The 20,890-nt window shown below is 35.3% G+C and overlaps 3 protein-coding genes across 3 annotated transcripts; 1 reads left to right on the forward strand and 2 right to left on the reverse strand.

Moving 5' to 3' along the window:
* Window positions 1-754: 754 nt before the first annotated feature.
* Window positions 755-1,682, reverse strand: LOC111830462. Its single transcript, XM_023782330.1, has 4 exons — window positions 1,542-1,682; window positions 1,194-1,452; window positions 1,000-1,096; window positions 755-908 (listed from the first exon to the last, which is right to left on the reverse strand). The coding sequence occupies exons 1-4, from the start codon at window positions 1,680-1,682 to the stop codon at window positions 755-757; spliced, it is 651 nt and encodes a 216-aa protein (XP_023638098.1).
* An 864-nt stretch (window positions 1,683-2,546) lies between these two features.
* LOC17885289 (defensin-like protein 183) lies at window positions 2,547-3,035 on the reverse strand. Its single transcript, XM_006293062.1, has 2 exons — window positions 2,978-3,035; window positions 2,547-2,866 (listed from the first exon to the last, which is right to left on the reverse strand). The coding sequence occupies exons 1-2, from the start codon at window positions 3,033-3,035 to the stop codon at window positions 2,547-2,549; spliced, it is 378 nt and encodes a 125-aa protein (XP_006293124.1).
* A 9,697-nt stretch (window positions 3,036-12,732) lies between these two features.
* On the forward strand, window positions 12,733-14,736 carry LOC17886470 (uncharacterized protein At3g43530). Its single transcript, XM_023782332.1, has 6 exons — window positions 12,733-12,845; window positions 13,058-13,204; window positions 13,352-13,406; window positions 13,491-13,658; window positions 13,744-13,980; window positions 14,044-14,736. Exons 1-6 carry the CDS (start codon window positions 12,733-12,735, stop codon window positions 14,734-14,736), a joined length of 1,413 nt encoding a protein of 470 aa, XP_023638100.1.
* Window positions 14,737-20,890: the final 6,154 nt, after the last annotated feature.

A 20,890-nucleotide genomic window follows, 5' to 3' on the forward strand; every position in this document is an offset into this window, starting at 1 on the left:
GTTTTGAATACAAGAATACTTGTACGTACAGATTTGTTCAAACTTAACTTTTTTTGCTTATTAAGATACCAAAACCAACAATTTTTTTTTTTTAACGTTTATAAACAAAACTAGGTTTGAACCCGCGGTACACCGCGGGTCATTGCTTTTTATTTTGTAAAAATATTTATTTTTTATTTTTATATGTTTATGGTTATTGGAAATTTTTGTTAATATAGTTCTTGATATTATAAACAGGTTCTCAATGTTTTGTTTGTGTTCATATATATTTTGTTGTTGTTAAATTATAAAAGTAGGTTCGTGTTAAGTATTATTCACCGCCTGCTCAAGTGAGAGGGTGGACGGTGCGATAGCCGCGGGTTCAATTCCGTGCTTTAGTAAGGGGTCTATATATGATTATTTTTTTTTTAAGAAAAAAACTACATTGTAAACTAAAATATAAGAGTGGAAAGGGTATAATATTGTTTTTTGCATGTATGTTTTTGTATTTAGTTAGACCAAACCGGTTTATTTTTCTTTTGGGTCAACAAATTCGGATAGATTTCAACAACAACACCCCCAAAATACAATTAATGTGGCAAAAGGACTAAAACATTTACAGATACGTTTATCTTCTTCACCCTTTTTTTTTTTTTTTTTCTTTTCCCTGTCAACTCTCTTCTTCAACGAATTGAAACCAAATATAACTCTCTTCTTCAGCTATGTTAGGGTTTTTTTAAAGCACAAAATAACATAGGATCATCGATTATTGTAATTATAACGTTTGTAGTAAGAAACATTTACCTTTGTAAGTCTTTATTTTGGCAAATCTGATCAAACAGATTACTATATCAACACCATGTTCTTCACAAGCATGGTAAACTTGGTCAGCAAATGTTCCCCACAGGGTACATGACAATCTTGAATCACTGTGATAAAATAACAGAAACATGTTAAATACCGATTCCAAAAATTAAAATGAAGCCAATAATGAGAATGAAATATTTTTATAATTTATACTTCTCATCTCGCAGCTCAAACTCTATTTTCTTCGTAGGTCTGTTGTTGACATCAATGGTATCTATTTCACCCACGTTCACAATTTGTCCCAACACATCTACATATAAATATCAGCCAAAAATATTCAAAACGGTTTAAATATATTACAGCGAGGTAATTTTAAAAGTTAGATTTAGAAAATAAAATAATATTACCAATCAGGTAGTTAAGGTTGAGAGTTGGCACAGAATCAAATGGAGTTAGGTTGAGAAATGGATCCTTAGATAGTTGATCCATGCGGCTGACAATGGTTTGAGTCATAAAACTCATCTTGAAACGGTGATTGGTTGGTTTGAATTGGCCACCAGCCATGCCTAAACCAAAGTTTTCAATTGATCTCCATTCACCTTGCGAAATCTTGTTTTGGAATCGATTTATCAATTCCTTTTTCACGGAAGCATGGATTTTAGTGCCCTTTAAGAAAGACCGTAAGAATTAGTTAGTAACAATTAAAAGAGTAATGACACGAAAAGAACAGAAACATAAAAACTGATCTACCATACCTCGATATCAGCCAAAACCATCTCAAATGTCTCGCCAAATTTTGTTGAGTAAGTCTTCCATGTATGGAGAACCCTTACTTGGATCTTCCATGAAGTTTTGTATGGTTTCACTTCACGTAGGAATGCAAAAGATGCAGACATTGTAATACTTGCTTTGTAGAGTAGAGAGATGTGACGTGTTACGTAATTGTATGAATTAACCTTTGACATGTATTTATATATAGTTTGCAAGATGCTAGGGCTTTTCTAAAGACAAAGGGATTGCCTTGCGGTGGTCTTCGGCTATTGATGATTTTGAAAAATATTAGGAAACAGTAAATGTTTTTAATCACTAATTGGCAAGAATTAATAATGACTCTAAAATTATGCTAATATGATTGATACGAATATTTTATCACGTATATTTAGTGAATAATTTTTGATTAGAGTGAATGATTACAGATTTCGTATTTAATATTTAGATTGGTATAGAGACCCAAATTTTGTAACCTCTAGCATGATCGTGGGTTTTAATAATAAAAGCTTTGCATTCCAAAAAACAATCAGGCCTTTAAAACATTATTAAGCCCAATCGCGCGTTATTGTTTTTTCAGAAAATGTTCAGCAACCAAAGCGGATCCGATAAGGTGTTAGTACGGGTTATTAAAAACGCGCGGGTCGTCATTGGGTCTGTGATTGACTGGTCAAATTTGACGATTATAGCCCATTTGATTTTAAAAAAAGCTCTCCTACACAACAAATTAAAGGGTAATTTTTGGAATTGAAAGGTAAAGTTTTCTGATTTTCAATTTTGTACTCCTCTTTTAATATTAAGAAGATAAGATTTGTGAGGGCTATTATTTGATTAAATAACATCACAATATATAAAAATAATGAACATCCCTAGTAGTAATAATTTATTTATTACATGCTAGTTCTGCCACATATTAGTAGTTGAAACATGAAAAGAAAAAAAGACAACTGATCCGTAGGTTTTGATTTATTATAGAAAAATTGAAATAGTTATCAGCAAGGATATTCGCATTTGCACAAAGAAGTGTGGCCAATGCTGTCACAAAATCCAGTTCCTTGGTTATACTTCTGCGCACACTTTTGGTTGCAACAAGGAGGACCACAATTACCGCCGCACAGGCCAGCTCCACCATAGCATTTTTTGGGTTGCGGACCCGATGGAGATCCACACGGGTAATAACACGTGCATAGTTGATTCTTGATGTCGCAACTGCCTTCGCCTTGTGGTCCGTGCTTGGCCTTACATCTCTCACTACATTGCTGGCAATTACCGAGACCCTCCATGCATGTATTTGCCTTCACCTTATTTTCAACTGTAAAATTGTTTTGTCAAAACTAAAAAAAACAACTAAAAACTAAAAAAAATCATAGTACAGAGAAAATAAACAACACTTGAATTTTATATAAAAGAAACCAAAGAATACCAGAAGCAAGCATGATAAAGAGTATGATGAAAACCAATAGTGAAAATGCCTTCTCCATAGTTTTATGTTATTTTTCTTTCACAAATTGGTTGAGACAATTAGTAGTAATAACAATTGAACATTTGTTGCTCTATTTATAGTGTTTTTCACCAATGAAAATCATATTAGTAGAAGTTTTGACTTCAAATGAACCAGTCAAAAAAATTAGTCAGAAGTCAAATATTATGTTACTAAGGTTTAAAACATTTGAAGTCAAACTTTCTGAATAAGCCATAAATGGATATCCATATTTTCTATTGTATTGTATACTCCCTCTGTTTCTAATAGATTGATGTTCTAAGATTTTCACACTTATTAAAAAAAGTAAAGTTTTTATTTATTAATTAATTTATAATTGTTTGTGGGTAGAAAGAGAAAATATAAACCATTAATAGCATGACATGTGGAAAAAAGTAAAAAATAAAATAATGATTTTTAATTTTTTTAATCTACAAAATCAATTTTTTTGAAAAAACAAAAATTCTTAAAACATCAATCTATTAGAAATAGAGGGAGTATAAGATTATGTAATGACTCAACAAAAAAAATCATATTGAAAAATATGTTGCCAAAAAAGAAAAATTTCATTACAATATATTGATATCATTAGAAATTTGAGGCATCTTATATAAACCATCACATCATTATATTTATATATTTTTGACATCAAACCATCATTGGGAGCCCATTTTATCATTGGACATCGAATTAACTTTCAGGTAAATCATGGTTCAATCAAATTAGAAAAAGAGTTAGAGAAAAGAAGAAGGAGAAGTTTACTTGTGAGAAAAAGAGGAAGCTTTGCTTTGGTGTAAAAAGCAAAAGAACCAGAATCTTCACGTTTTGGGAGAAAAGGGTTACGACATATGAAATCTCATCGAAAGGTAATGAAATTTGGTAGGGTTGTTGAGAAGTGATTTTGGATTAAAACTCTATGAGTTATATGCATTTCCGTGATATACTTTTTCTTTTTCGCGAACTGAGACCAGAGAAGATTGTAAGTGCGATCGCGGTTTCATTAGTTATCTGATCGGCACAAATTTTGTGGGAAGCTTCGTGATGTCGTGATTACACCGAAAAGATTCGAAAATTAACGGTTGGGTTCTGTTTTAGGGCTTCGTTTATGTGCCTATATTTTTTCTTTTGTTTTTGTCCGGTTTGGTTCTAGAGGATTTTTGTTTGTGTTGCTTGTTGTACAATGTTGCTGGCTCTTGCAGTCGCGAGGAAAGTCTTTCGTGGTTGTTTTTGCTATTTGAGTCACCTTGTTAATGTGAGTGCGTGACCATGAGCTTATCTAAGCCATTGGGATTCAGTGACTTGTTTTGTGATTATTTGTAGGTGTATTAATGGAAGTGTCATGGATGTTTGGTAATGTAGAGGGGGAGAAGCAAAGAGAGATATAATAGAAGAGATGCTTTGTTTTGAATGACAAAACAGAGGAATCAAAGTCGAAAAGGGAACAAAGGCGAAGAGATGTTAGACGATGGTGTTAAAGGAGTCCTCCTCCTAGGGCTTACACTAGGTCTTTTTAGGTAGCTTTCTTTTTGGTCTTTTCTTTTATTCAATTCAAATCAGTGATATTGGTACAAAAATTTGAGACGCTATTTTAAAGCCTAACGAAATAACGGTGATCCTAATCCTAAAGTAGTTAGAAGAACTGCTGAGATTTATCCTAAAGCAAAAGAAATAACAAAACCAAAAGAAAAACTTGTTGAACACATAATAACACGAAGGCCCGTGTTCAACAATTCGATAAAGTCCAAAGATGCGTTGCATCAGGTCGCCCCATGAATCTGTTTCGTTATTGTCGCCAAGATAGGGAGACAAATAACCGACGTTGAAGAAAGGAGACGTGTTCAAATGAGGCGGCAAACGGAGGCGATATGCATTTCGGTTGATACGCTCAAGCACTTCAACAGGACCTATTCTTTTATCCTTTCAACTTGTTATACTCTCGAGCTGGCACACGATCCTTGGTGAGCACGACCCACACCAAATCACCCGAATCAAATAACAGCTCCTGAATCAGCTGCTACTTTATACTTGGCTGAAGCAGTTTCCAAGTTCTCCTTGGCGATCTTATGAAGGTTTTCGAACTCATTGACAAAATCCATGGCTTGACCATGCAACCATGTGCGATCCGGAACAGAAGCAAGCTCTAGAGGACCATGGGGAACGTTCCCATAAACGACGCAAAATGGCTTGAACCCCAAACTCCGATTCTCAACATGATTATGAGAAAATTTAGCATGACAGAGTTAGTATCCCAGCTGCGAATATGATCATCTACAAGACAATGAAGCAAACTTCCCAAGGAACAGTTGTTAGATTAAGCGGAATAACAAGAGAGAGATGCTAGATTTGAGTAACAAGAATCAGAAAGAGATTGGGAGAGAAGATGAATAGTAACCAAGAATAGAAAAGAGAGAGAATTACTCTTCATACTTCATTAGGTTTACAACCACACATAAATAAGTGGGATGAGAGATAAGCTTACAAGGGAAGCTAACAATATAAATAATGCTAATCTATTTGAACATCCCTCGTATGTATAGAATAGACCTTTTATAAGGTACTTTATAAGATACTTTATAAGATACTTTATAAGGTACTTTATAAGATACTTTATAAATTACTTTATAAAGTACTTTATAGACCAACATGATAGAATAGACCAATATAAGGTACTTTATAATGGTCTATTCTATCTTGATATACTCAATAAGATCTTGATCAATAACAGTTAGTAACCTCAGTTTCCCCATCACTTTGAGGGTGGTAGGCGGTGCTCATATCGAGGGACGACGAAAGCATCTTTTACAATGAATGTCAAAAACGGCTAAAGAAGCGAGTGTCACGATCTAACAAGATAGATAATGGCAAACCGTGAAGCCAATAGATCTCCCGGAAAATAGTGTAGCCACGTTAACAACATCGGTCGTTTTTTTACAAAGGATGAAATGTGCCATTTTAGATAAAATGATCAACTATCCAAAAGATAGAGTCATGACCAGGTTGAGTGCAAGGCTGTGATGGAATAGGCAACGGCAAATATATACCCGCATTGGACGCCTTCCTTTTGCTCTTTTGACAACCATGACAACGACCAACGTACTGTCGGCCAAAAATAAGACGTAGTAACAAGAGTTAGCTTCCTCTCGCGACCCACATGGCTCTCATTGCAAGTGAAGACTATAGTCGGGAACAGAAACGCGAAGACCTTTAAACAAGAAATTATGTTGAACGGTAAATTCAGTAGAAAACCCTTGTTCAGCCTCTGCAAAGACTGTGGAGAAAAATGGGTTCAAAGAATAAAGAGAAGCGAATGTCTCAAAACGCGGGACCTTTGTTTGAATAGAAGCCAATAACGTGTGCCGTCGACTCAATGCATCCGCGACACGGTTGGATTTTCCTGCTTGATGACGAATAGAGAAAGTAAATTGTTGTAAAAAAGCTATCCTAGAGGTGTGCCAAGCGGACACCTTAGCTGGACTGTCAAGGTGGCGAAGAGCGTCATGGTCCGTGAAGAGAATAAAATCCTGGTGAAACAAATAATGTCTCCAATGGTGAATAGCTTATTCAGAATCATACGTGTTGTACCGTAGCCAAGCACCCGCAAATTTCTCGCTAAAATAAGCAATTGCTTTGCCTTGTTGACTAAGGACTGCACCAATTCCCATCTTAGAAGCGTCACAATGCAGCTCAAATGTCAATACGAAGTCGAGCAACAATTAAACCGGCGTTGTCGTGAGATTGTCCTTGATAAGTGAAAATGCAGCTGCTGCCTTAGGAGACCACGTAAATTTACCCTCTTTCATACAACTAGTTATCGGGGCCATGATTGCACTGAAATGTAGAATATAACGTCTAAAATGAGGCAAGGCCGTGGAAGCTTCGCACCTTGGTGAGTGTCTGTTGCATGGGCCACGACTGAATTGCTTAGACTTTGGCTCGATCTACTATCAATCCCTTGTCTGAAATAACATAGCCAAGGAACTGAATTTCCCGTGTACCAAATTCACAATTCTGCTTAGCCGCGAAGAAATTGTTGCGTCATAAAACCAGCAAGACGTCCAAGAATGTGTTGTTCATGCTCGGCTTATGATTTACTAAAGATGAGGATGTCATCAAAATAAACCACCACGAATTTACCAATAAATGGCCGTAAAGCTGGGTTCATGAAACGCATGAACGTACTTGGTTCATTAGAAAGGCCGGACAACATCACAAGCCACTCAAATAGACCTTCATGCGTTTTACATGCGGTCTTCCTCTCATCCCCCGGTAGAATACAAAACTGATGGTAGCCACTCTTTAGATCAATCTTGGAAAAAAAAGAAGTTGTTCCAATTTGATCCAAAAGGTCATCCAAGCACGGTATTAGAAACCAATAACGTATCGTGATTTTGTTGATAGCACGGCTATCCACACACATTCTTCATGAGCCATATTTTTCTGGAATGAATAATGCCTGAACAGCACAAGGACTTAGACTTTCTCGGACATAACCCTTTCGCAAGAGATCTTCAACTAGACGTCGTAGTTCTTCATGTTCCGACAGACTCATTTGATAATGAGGTCGGTTAGGCAACGTCGCACCCGGAGTGAGGTCAATGTGGTATTGAATATCCTGTAACGGTGGTAACTCGTCAGGCAAATCGGTTGGAAAAACATCAGCAAATTCGGCCAGTCACGAGGTTAATGTTGATGATGGTGTTTGGACAGCCTTTCCAACGGGTGTAGTATAAACCGCGAATACCATGCCTTCTCTATGAAATTCTTTTGCAAATGTCGCATACAAACATAGTAGTTGAGGAGTAGTAGCTGGTAATGATGACAATGTTGGAGGAAACAACAAACGAGAAAACACAGATGGTTGAGCATTGGCATCGTCTTTTCGCGGCATATTACAAGAGAAGGAAGCAAAACAATCGGATGCGTCTCCCAAATGAACTTATAAGTGTTTTTCTCCCCATCATGAAAGTTTTTCCTGTCATACTCCCAAGGTTTTCCCAAAATTAAGTGGCTCACATCCATTGGTGTGATGTCAAAATAAAGTGATCCTTGTATTACTGTCCAACAGAAAATGACACTAATTTTCTATGAGTGATACGAAGATCCACACCATCATACAACTAAGTGAGTGAATAAGGACACAAATGCTCTTCTACTGGTATATCTAGCTTTCAGACACATTGCGACTACTGCCCGAATCAATGATGAATGTGCATATCCGGCCCTTGATCGTACATATCTTGGTTCGTCGCAAGGTTAATACTTGAGAGCGATACGAGTAGAACGTTTCACCCCATTCTCACCTTCGCGAAAACCCAGATGTGGCTTTGTTTTGACGTTGTCTTTGTTGTCCCGTGGAGTAGAAGCATGTGACGAGCTACTTTGATTAAAACATCGCCGAGATGAGGAATTCCAAGGAGGAGCACGAAACTGTTGTTCAAATGAGAAGGCACGCCGATGAGCTTCAACAATTGTGGTTGGATCATATTGAGCCAGAGAGCTCTGAATTCGCGGTCGCATGAATGAGGAAACCAGTTGCACTTGACTATCAGCCATGTCATTACGTGAAAGGAGAATGTAGAACTCTTCAGCGTATTCATCCACGGATTGGGAACCTTGTTTCAAGTTCTGGAGCTTATTATACATTGTCCTGTCATAATTGTTGGCTAAGAATGTCTCATTGAGCTTCTTTTTAAGCTTGTCCCATGTTTGAATTGTAGTTTTTCCGGAGCGCAGTCGAGTAGTTTTGGTTTGTTGCCTCCAAGAAGCTGTGTGACAACAGAACTTTGTCGAAACCAACAAAACACGCTTGTTATCAGGAACACTCTTGAAGAATTTCTTCTACGGACCCAATCCAGTCCAAGAGAGAGTCACCACGAATTCCCGCATGAAATTCAGGAATTCCTTGACGAAAATCTGCACCCAAAATGTGTTAACGGGTCGTTGTTCTGGTGCACTGATGACGGCGAGATCATGTTGTTGTTGCTGTCCAGCGGCGTGATTCCCCTATGGGCCTTGTTAGTAAGTGACGATTGCAGCAGGTTGCTGAGGGCGATCACGGTTCTGCAACAAGGCATCTGTTAGTGTTGCGATGGAATTTTGCATGGCATGTTGTGAGTTTAGTAAGGCATCCAGAAATTCCAACCAGTTAATGGTGTTATCGGGTGGATTTCCAAGTGAAGTGTCTGATTTGGGAGGCATGGTATGATCAGAATAGAAACAATGCCAATAATTTGAGTTTCTGATACCAACTAATGTAGAGGCATAAGCAAAGAGAGATGGAATAGTGGAGATGCACTGTTTTGAATGACAAAACAGAGGAATCAAAGTCGAATACGGAACAGAGGCGAAGAGATGTAAGACGATGGTGTTGCAGGAGTCCTCCTCCTAGGGCTTACAACAGCTCTTTTTGGGTAGCTGTTGGTACCTCTTTTTGGTCTTTTCTTTTATTCGATTCAAATCAGTTATGTTGATACAAAGATTTGAGACAATATTTAAAGCCAAACGAACGATAATCCAAATCCTAAAGTAGTTAGAAGAAGTGATGAGAATTATCCTAAAGCAAAAGAAATAAAAAAACCAAAAGAAAAACTTGTTGAACAGGTAATAACACTAAGGCCCGTGTTCAATGACTCGAACACGGGCCTTAGTGTAATTACGTTAAGAAAAATAGACCCACTTTTCTGAAACTTTAAGATCTAGTCTCAACTGTTAAAAATGAGTCGGTTTAATTCCGGTTGATTTATATTTTGTGCTAAAATCTATTTTGGGTTTTAATTTTTCATTTTGTAATATGTGCACAATCAAACTTTTGCAATTTGAATAAATACCAAAACTTTAAAATAAATTTTAAAATAAAATTTTTAATTAAATCATAAGTAAATCGCAAAATTGAAAACCAATTTTAATTACACTAAAATTTCCTAAAATCTCTCCTTAATAAATCGAATCTCTCTCCAATATATTTTTACCATCTTATTTGTTTTAAATTTATATTATTACATAAAATTATATATAATATAAACACAAATTGTATTCTGCATATTTGAAATTTAAAATTTTGAAAATAGACGTATATTACTCTATCGTTAAAAGAATATAATGTTTGTATAACGTCTACATAAGGTAGAAATGTTTAGATAATAGTTCAAAACTAGGAGAAATGGCGAAAATCAACCGAGACTATTTGCTGGTGGTATTTTTATATCCAAACTATGATACCCGGCAAATAGCGACCTAAAATCGCAAAAATTCAAATTCTCAACCTAAACTATATGAAATCAGCCAAAATCAACATATACCAAAACGGTATTAGTTAACCACATAATGGCGATGAGTCAACCGACACCGTCGCAATGACGGGACATCAGAGTTGAGTAAACCGACACCATTATAAATAGGACTAATATGCTCTCAACTACAAATGAGCAAGAAGCTTGCTTTCTTAGAAATCCAAATTAAAAAAATTACTCTGTTTAATCAGGTTCTTTATTTATGAAAAAAAAACTTTTAAAAGTTTCAAAATATTATAAAATTTTTTTTTAAAAAGTTTAAAATATTGTAAAATATTAAAAAATTTTAAAAGCCAAATATTATAATATTTAATTCAAGCTTTAAAAATTATTTAAACTCTACAAAAAATTAAAAGATTATTAATATTTGAACTCTATAAAATTTTAAACTATAATAATATTGTACCATTCATTTTAGTTGTTACCAATCATAAGTATTATAACTGTTTGTTACCAATCATAAGAATCATAACTGTTTCTCATCCCTGTTTTTAATCGTCGTTTCTTTAGCCATCTACTCTATAACTGATAAAAGAAGATTTAACCACCTCGTTTGAATGATGTTACCAATCAAAGCCATAATGGTTATAAAAAAAATGGTTAACGATAGCTGATGGAAATGGTGGTACGTTAAAGGAGAGTGGTTGAGTATTTAGCTTGATTGGTAGTGTATCGCCCATGTCCTGGAAAATAATAGAAGACTTGAGTATGTATAAAAATTGTGGTGGTCGATTTGTTAATTTAATCAAAAGAGGTTTAATTAATGTCGGTTTAGGTAAATTATGGTTTAATCAAATTAAACCAAAACCCCTATTTTTACAAAGAAAACCTCTTCTCTCTTTTGTTATTGTCGCTGCTTGTTTATGAGAAAAGAGTTATAGAAATGGAGAAGAAGAAGTTTACTTGTGAGAATGAGAGAATTAGCTTTGTTTTAGTATATAAGGCAAAAGAAGCAGATTCGTCACGTTTTTAGGAGAAGAGGATAACGACATATCAAATCTTATCCAAATGTAATGAAATATTGTAGACTTGTTATTGCCTTGACCATTTCGGACAAGACGTTAAATTTCCATTGAGAGAATTAACTTTCTGTTAGAATTTCTGTTTCTCATTTGCAAATGATTTTTAAAGCTACGCTGTCTTTTTGGAATTTAACAGATGAGAAACATAAATTCTAACAAAAAATTAATTCTCTCAATGGAAATTTAACGTCATGTCCGAAATGGTCAAAGCAATGACAACTCTACAATATTTTGTTACATTTGGATAAGATTTGAAAAGTTGAAAGAGATTATATTTGAAAGGTTGAAAGAGATTATATCTCACGACTCATGTGAGATTATATTTACTTGTTTTCTATAGAGTTGAAATATCTCTCAACCTTTCAAATCTTATCTAAATGTAATGAAATATTGTAGATATAATCTTGTAGATTAAATTTGAAAGGTTGAAAGAGATTATATCTCATGACTCATGTGATTGGTTGTCTTTATTCCACCATGTCAAAAGGTTTATATATTAGTTCGTAGATTAACTAGTTTTTTTAATTAGCTGAGGTGAAGTCTAAGCGGGTCTCTAGACAATCGTATTATTTTACTTGTTTAAAATCTCTAGACTTTACTTGTTTTGGGACTAAAATCTATGGTGCCATTTGACTGATTTTCTTATTTTTCTAAGGGTTTGACCAAAAGGAAAAAAAAAAATTAATTAAAAAATTTAATTAAAAAATTCTAAAATTGGTTAAAATACAAACTCATCCTCACTAAATCAAAAATTTATAGATCCAACCACCCTATATCCGAAAACCCATTTCAGTATCGGATATCCATCGGATCTTTTACCTTTTTGTCTTCCTCTTCATCGTTTGAAAAATCTGAAAATCACAAGCAGTTCGAGTATAACTAAGGCCAACCCGTAATAGGTAAGTCAAAATCGATAATTCTTTGGGTATTTTATGTTAGATCCGCTTGAATGTTAACGATTTTGGTGTTCTCGATTTAGGTTTTGTCGATTTAGGTGTTGATTTCGTTTATTACTCGAGTATGTTGTAATTTGCGGTTGTTGGTTTTGTTTGAAGGAGAAGAGAATGGTGCGTACAAAGAACGCAAGCTTTAACAAAGAGACAGATCCAGTAGGTGAAGTCGAAAAGGCAACAGATGCAATCGTAGAAGAAGATGGGACTCGTGAGATGATTCAGAAGAAACAGAGTCAAATCTGAAATCAGATTTTGGGGATTCAACGGTATGTACAACTTGGATAGAATATTACAACTTAGGAGAACTTGGTATGTACAAATATTTCAATTTGAAACAAACGGTACAACTTGGGAAAACTTAGTATAACTAAGTTGTTTTGCAGGAGTCCGAGGAGGAATCCGAGGAGGGAACATAAGTAATGCAACCACTGAACATGTACTTCAGTCTCTCCGAGTACATGTTGCCATTCAAGCTATATGCTAAGTGTTATATCACAAGGATAGTGAGCTTCTTGAGAGCTCACCTTAAGTCCCATGAGTTGGACTGGTTCTTAGGACACCCACAGTTCAAACACTTCTTCCATATGCCGAAGGATGCCAATCACAAATTGATGGGTATGTGAATGTTGCTTCTCCGGACGGCGTCTTTAGAGAAGAAAGAGGAATCTTGGTTCATAGTAAATAGTACTCCCATCATATATTCTCTTAGAGAAATGGCACTGATTTCTGGCTTATACTGCCATGATTATCCCCGGGCAGTATTGAGTTTGTCGGTAAGGATTTTGGTGTTGCCACAACAATAAGATATGATGATGTCAAAGCAAAGCTTTTATCGATGAAGAAAGCTTCTCCAGATAGAGTGAAGATGGTGGTCCTCTACTTCTTGTGTAGCGTGCTCATAGGGAAGTAGAAGCCAGGGAAGCAAGCACCATCCGTAGAGCCATTCTTTCTTAGGGCTATTGATGATTTGGACAAGTGTAAAACGTTTCCTTGGGGTCGTTTGGATTTTGATGAGAACATGAAGGACATCTTTCATTGTATGAACCACTTTAGGGGGGTTTTGAGCACACAACAATGGGTCTTTCCTAGTTTCGTCATTCCGTTGGAGGTAATTCTTGAGTTATGAAAATGTACAAATTAGTATCACTTTGTATAATTGAGTTTTAAGTCCATGCTTTTGTGTTGTGTGTAGGTTCTTGCTTTTGAGGCAATTCCTGTTCTGAAAGAAAATTTCCGAGAATGTGTTAGTAATGCACATGCACACTGTCATTGTCCTCGGATGTGCAAGATGAAATTTAAAGCAAGTAAAATGAAAGGGTTTTCAATGAACGAAATTTTTGACAAACTTGGTACAACTAAGGTTAGCAATAGTCTCATACTTATCTTATTCATTTATTTTTGGTATTACTGGGTTGGTTTGACATTATATTGTTTTATTTTCATAGGATATTGAGAGTATCTTTACTCCATCATCACGTGAGAAACGTCTTTTAGGTCGTAAAATGGATGAAGAGAGTCGCTATAATGATGTAGATGATCCCGTTGTTGATGGTTGGACCAAGTGTTTAATTGATGAAGAGAAGTCAATATGGTTTGAAGAGATTTACAACCAAGATTTGGCCACCCGGGAGACAAATCAGGATCCTGAATATGTGATTTCGGGAGATGTGAATCTGGAAAATGTGATTCTGGAATAAGTAAGTCTGGAAGATGTGAACCCAGTGGCTTCGGTGAATTTGGCTCAGCTAGGAGCTAGATTGATTCAGCTAGAAGAACAAGTGAAGCAAGGGTTTAAGGAAATTATTGAGAATGTTGATGGTCTGGATAACAGAGTTAAATCTGTGGAATCTAATGTGAAATGGGCCTCAGGTGAAGATCAATATTATACGAATGCAGGTGTTGGAGATATGAATGGTGGTGGCAATGGAGATACGAATGAAGGTGACAAGGAGCAAGCTGAGATGGAGCAGGCTGAGAAGGATAAGTTTGAGAAGGAGCAGGCCAAGAAGGAGCAGGCTGAGAGGGCTAAGACCGAGAAGGCTGAGAGGGCTAAGGCCAACAAGGCTGAGAGGGCTAAGTGGGCTAAGACCGAGAAGGCTGAGAGGGCTGAGAGGGCTAAGATCGAGAAGGCTGAGAGGGCTAGGACCGAGAAGGTTGAGAGGGCTAAGGCCAAGAAGGCTAAGGCCGAGAAGGATAAAGCTGAGAGGGCTAGGGCCGAGAAGGATAAGGCTGACAAGGAGCAAGCTGATAAGGCTAAGAGGGCTAAGGCTGAGAAGGATAAGGCTGAAAAGGAGCAAGCTGATAAGGCTGAGAGGGCTGACAAAGAGCATGCTGAGAAGGAACAAACTGAGAAGGAAAAGGCTGAGAAATCCGAGACCGAGAAGGAGAAGGTTGATGAAGAGAAAGCACAACTTGGTACAACTGATGAAGAGACATAACAACTTAGTACAATTGAAGAAGAGAAAGAACAACTTGGGACAACTGAAGAAGGCCGAGAGGAAGATGTTGAGATGGAACATGGCGAGAAAGAACAAGCTAAGGATAAATGAGAAAATAGGGAAAGAGAAGAAGTTGTTGATGCTCACCAAGGTAAAAGGGTGAAGATCATAAGCAAGAAGAAGGGATCTACTGTAGTAATAAGAAGTCCTATTCAGACAAGACAAAATGCGAAGAAAGATTATTGATGATCTATCTGGTTAAGTTGTGAACTCTTGAGATTGGTTTGTTCGTTGGATTTTTGAGTCTTTTTATATGTGAACTTTTTGTATTGGTTTATGGATTGATGTGTTTTTGGATGTGTTTTGAACTATTATATGTAAGTTATATGTTGTTTGTTAAGTTTCTGAGTTCCCATCATTATACAACTGCATTCAAAAGATTAACTTGGTAAAACTACATAGTAGCTGTACCATTACAAAATACTAGTTTTACAACCAAAAATTACAACCCGAATACACAAAGTAAGTTTTAAGTTACCAACAAAGCTAAGCCAATAAGGAAAGGGGAAGTTACAATCAAACCAAGGAAATTAACCAACTAGTTTTATACTTAGTTGTACATCTACGAAGAACAAGTCATACTTAGTTGTACAATTACGAAGAACAAGCACTTGATTGTACCATATTCCCAGCCCTATCACAAGAAGACAACCACAGAAAACAAGTATCCACGTTTTCTTAATTTCCTTCATATCTCTCATCCTTTCCATCTTCATAAGAGTAACTTCTTCCTCTAGAACACCAACTTGAAAATCCAATTGTTCTACCTCATCCACCAGTGCTTCATCAACCCACTTAAAGACATGTCCATCGTTCACAAGCTACATAAAAAATCAAAAATTGGAAGGAAAAGTTGGTAACTAAATCGCAAACACAATAGTAATCAAACAGCTTTACCCTTCTATCATATGCATATTCACACCGCTAGTAGCGACGACGCAGATTTGGTATGGGTCGAGAGATTATGTCAACTATTGGTGACCCACAATGGCACTTAATTACAAGGAACCTTTGTCGGTTGGAAGAATTTCCACATATGATTCCCGATGCTCCAGATTCGTAGCTCATTCTCATAAATCGCAAACCCAAAATAAAAAGACGAAATCGCAAACCAACCTAGAAAGAAAGAAGGAGAAGAAGTGAAGAGAGTAAAAGAGAAGACAGACAGTAAACCCTAACTATGCCCGATGGACTCCCAATTCCCTCTTTCAATTTTAATTTGAAATTGAATTTTTTAAAAAATTCTTAAGTATAGGAAAAATAAAAATAAAAAAAAAATAAAAAAGAACCAAACAAAAACACGTGATCCACATTAGACACGTGTAGCCGCCAAAAGACACATGTGTAGCCGCCAAATTGCACTAGTTGTACCAAAATTACAAGCTGTACTCGTTTTGGCAAGTTGTACATTTTCATTTTTTTTTGTTCTAATTAGTTATACAATGTTTAAAAGAAATATGTTTAGTTGTACACATGATTTTAATTAATTGAGGTACATATACCACATGTACATGCCTAAATATTTTTGAAAACATTTGTTTCTTAGCTTTTCTAATTATATGTTGTTTGCAATGAGAAAGTGACCCTTAATGTGTAAGGTATTTCTTGATAAACTTAGAATATGATGATATCTATATTGAGGTATAATAATTAAAATCATGATTCCTTATTATATATATATATATATTGGATAACATAATGAAATTATAATTCAATTCATATTTATATTTATTAAGTTTTCTATATTTAATTCCAATTCATGTTTATTAAAAATTCAAATAAATCCTGATTATTTGATTAATTAAAATAAATCCTTATTTTTGATTATTTAAATATTTTTTAAATATAACAATATAGATTTTTATTTAAAAAAGTTGACTTAAGAAAGTCCGAAAATCAAATTCAAATTATTCAAGTTGTACCATAACAAAAACAAGTTGTACCTAATTTTTCAAATAGTATAATACATCAAAATACAATCAATTAACTTCGGGAACCCTGACTCTCAAACTAGCTCGCGATGGTAGATTTCTTCTTCCTTCGTACATGTTCTCCTGTTGATTTAATCCTCTTTGTTGGTTTCCTTCCTCATTTTATGACATAAAACTTACGAAAGACAACCAAAGCACGCACATTGTCCGGAACGATCCACATAGACATGATAGGAACTGGATATATCGTCCTTGAATATCTTAATGCACCCTGCTCCATCCAATAATACTTACTGCACATCTCATGCAATTGGATCTCATTAATCTCATGACCAGCGTTTTTTGCTGCTTCCATGGCCGCAGCAATAGCGTGCAGACACGGATATCTATCAATATCAAATTGCTTGCAGTAACAAGTTTTTTTTTCCAGATCAACCACATAACTACTACCATCAACTCCAGTCACACTGTATTCGTGAAAATAGCTGTTTAGTTCAGTCACCGGTAAGAGCTTTGCGTCTAAACATATATCGTGCAACAACTTCTCAACAAAAGGGACTAACTTTTGGTCTATTGGTGTCTCTAAGGATATTTTCCTATATTTATTAAACCATTCAGCTAGTTTAGCAACAATCGCATCTATCATTGGTAGTAACGCGTATGCCCTTAAGAATCTAAAGACACCATTAATAGATTCAACTGTATTAGTTGTATCAATGTTGTATCTAGCTCCTGGAAAAAAACATCGTGCCCATTTTTGTTGTCCTACGTGTTTATCAAGATAAGTACCTGCGGCTAGAAACCTTTTAATGAAATCAGCATAGAGTTTCTCAAACTCAGACTCGGTGTAGGCCTTCGCAACTTGCATGAACGTCGCCGCAACTAGATCTCTGTTCACGTTCTTACAGCTCAGTTTAACATTCTGAGACAAGTGATAAATACAATACCCATGGTGAGAAAACGGGTACACCAACTCAGTACAATCAGGTATAACTGATTTCAATTTACTGAAAAACCAAGTCCAACTTGCATAATTCTCACTATCAACTACACCAAATGCAATTGGATAATGGTGATGATCCGGATCTTGAGCTGAAGCCACGATGAGTACTCCACCATATACATTTTTAGTACTGGTTGCATCCACAATGATCACCTTTCTCATGGAATTGAAGCCTTCAATGCACGCCCCCAAGGCGAAGAACAAATATTTAAACCTCTGCGCTTCATCCAATTCAACAAATGAAATTGTACCTGGATTCATCTTCTCCAACATGTGCATATATCAATAAACCAACTTATAACTATCCTCTGCGGTACCACGAAGGTCAGCTGCAGCTAGCTTTTTCCCTCTATTTGCGGTTGAGTATGACACTTTGATACCAACTTTTGATTGAACCAAAGGGATGAGATTTTTTGGAGTTGGATTGTCTATCAGACATGGGAAATCTTCACGCAAAACAGATGCAACTAAATGAGAAATGCCTCTCCTTTTTTTACTCATTATACTTGTTTCTGACCGTAAGAATGTATGTATCTTAGTGTTAGTTCTGACCGAACATTGTCCGCATTCCATTCTTTGCTGCTCGTAAAGCCCACTTGCAACCCTTTCTAAATTCTGAGCATTTAAACACAAACAACATAGGATCCGACTTTATTATAACAATCTCAAAACAGTTCTTATGCGCAACTTTTTCAACTAAATCTTTAATTGCTTGCTTGCTTTCAAATTCTTGCCGGATAGTCACATCCAAACCATCTTCCCACTCACTCTTTATAACCGGTGTAATCTCTGCAGCAGGTGTGATCTCAAAAGGTGTGATCTCAGCAACATGTGTGCCAACTTCTACTATTGCTCGTTCTTCGGACTATTCTTCATAACAAATCATGTTCCCGTCTCTCCCATCACTATTTTCCACCATCTCATGACTTTCAAACGGCTCGCTTTCATCAAGGAACATGGTCTCATCTGTCGCTCTACTACTTGAAATATGCTCCTCATTGAGTGAACAACCTACACTTCCTCGACTCTTCTCATACCCCTTATTTACGACTTCGACATGCAAAACTTTGAAATGATCTTCATTCATATCCATATAACACATAACATCATCATCATCAAATATGTATATTGGTCTCTTAGGCTCCACTGATTTTGGAACGTAACTCAATTTCAGCTCAGTCGTTGCTTCATCAACATTCGCCTTCCAGCATATCTTGTTCACCATTGCAGAATAAGTGACCTCCTCTGTCTCCATTCTAAGAGATTGATGAACTTTATCTCTTGAATTCCATCTTGTTTCATTTTTATTTGTTGCATAATATCCCCCATAATCATATATTATGATTTTTCGATGGTTTTTATTCATTGTGGCCTGAAATAGAATAGGAAAACTAACATTATAATCTTTATCGTGTTCATAGTTATACCAAGTTATACCAAAGAGTACCATTTGTATTACTAGTTTTACCATTATGGTTATACAAAGTTGTGCCTGAATAGTTATACCAAGTTCTACTAGTTGTACTACAACCACTACTAATTTCAGAATATATTCCTATGATTCAATTCAATTGAACTGTTACAATGCACACATTATGAAAAATAGTCCACCCAATTCGACTCATATCCCTAATTGACAATGAGGATAAGAAAAACCGGATCAAATCCAAATCTACAATGTTAATTGTTCAATAGGGATGAACAAATATAATCCACAATAACTCCACTTCATGCCAACGAGTTTAAAATTTAACAATGGGTATGAATAAGTGTATTACCTCAGTTGTTGGGTTGCTTCTCGTGTTGATGAGAGAGACGATGGAGTTTAATGGAGGAGGAGCTCGTCGATTAAGCTATGGAGGATTGGGATGTCCGATGGTGGAGGATTGTGGTTGAAGGAGAAAGAAGATGAAGATTTTTGAGTGGGGTCCATGTCTATTTTTCTTTTCTTTTTTTTTTGTTTAAATTAAATCAAATAATAAGAGGGGCAAAATATGTCCTTATTTAAGTTAATATATGGTCCAAGGGTAGTTAGAACATAGAAGGGTATGAGAGTATATAGACAGATTATTCGGATATCCGTTCGGATTCGGGTTCGGATGTTCGGATCTTCGGATGTTCGGATATAGACATATAGAATCCGATCGGATATTGTATAATTTCGGGTCGGATTCGGATCGGATGCTTTCAAGTTCGGTTAATTTCGGATATATCCGAAATATGATTGTGGCGCCGAATATCCAAAGATTTTGATGATTTTTATCCAAAATTGAAAAAAAAAACTCAAAATAGACAGAAATATCCGAAATTTTTAATTTTTTCCGGAATGAAAAATACTAAAAAATGTTGAAATCCTAAATACAAGAAAGAGTAAAACTGAATGTAAAAGTGATTAAGTCAAAAGTCTTAAAGATATAAACAAGTAGACAAAGCTAATAATATCTTACAAAACATCTTTCATTAGTTCCACACTTCACAAACCTCAAATTCAATTAAATACTAGGTAATGTCCCGCGCATATGCGCGGGTTGTTGTATATTTATTTAATTATTTTAATTTATTTATTACTTATAAAAAATAGATTAAATAAATTTTAATGTTTATGAAATTTTTACATGTTATTTATTTAAATCATACAATAGAAGCATACATCCATATCTTTTGAATTTATTCGTTGATTAATTGTTCAATTAATCAATTTTGATAGTAATTTTCTTTAGTACTTTTAAGTATTTTTTGATAAAACAATAATATTGTTAATAATAAAAATAGGAATGATATTGGGAGAATTTATAAAATATCCCTTTAAAAATATCACTTTTTAAATTTACCCTATTTTCAAACTTTATCAAAACAACCACTAAAAATGTTGAAATTTATCCAAATATGTGTGTAAGCTTATAAATATACACAAAAATTACCTTTATTTGTGTATAAAATTTTATTTATTTCAATGTCTTACAAATTGGTTTGAATATAACAAAAAAATATTTTGTTAAATAATTACATACTTTGAAAATAAAATAAATATACATGAATATGTGAGAAAGAAAAAAACATATAGAGTAAAACAATGAAAATAGTTTATTTAGCTTGATTTTCTTATGGTGCGATGGTCAGAAATCAATATTTTTGAATCCCATCGATAAAGTAATTTCCT

The sequence above is a fragment of the Capsella rubella genome, unplaced genomic scaffold, assembly GCF_000375325.1.
Source record: "Capsella rubella cultivar Monte Gargano unplaced genomic scaffold, Caprub1_0 scaffold_5, whole genome shotgun sequence".
Taxonomy (NCBI): domain Eukaryota; kingdom Viridiplantae; phylum Streptophyta; class Magnoliopsida; order Brassicales; family Brassicaceae; genus Capsella; species Capsella rubella.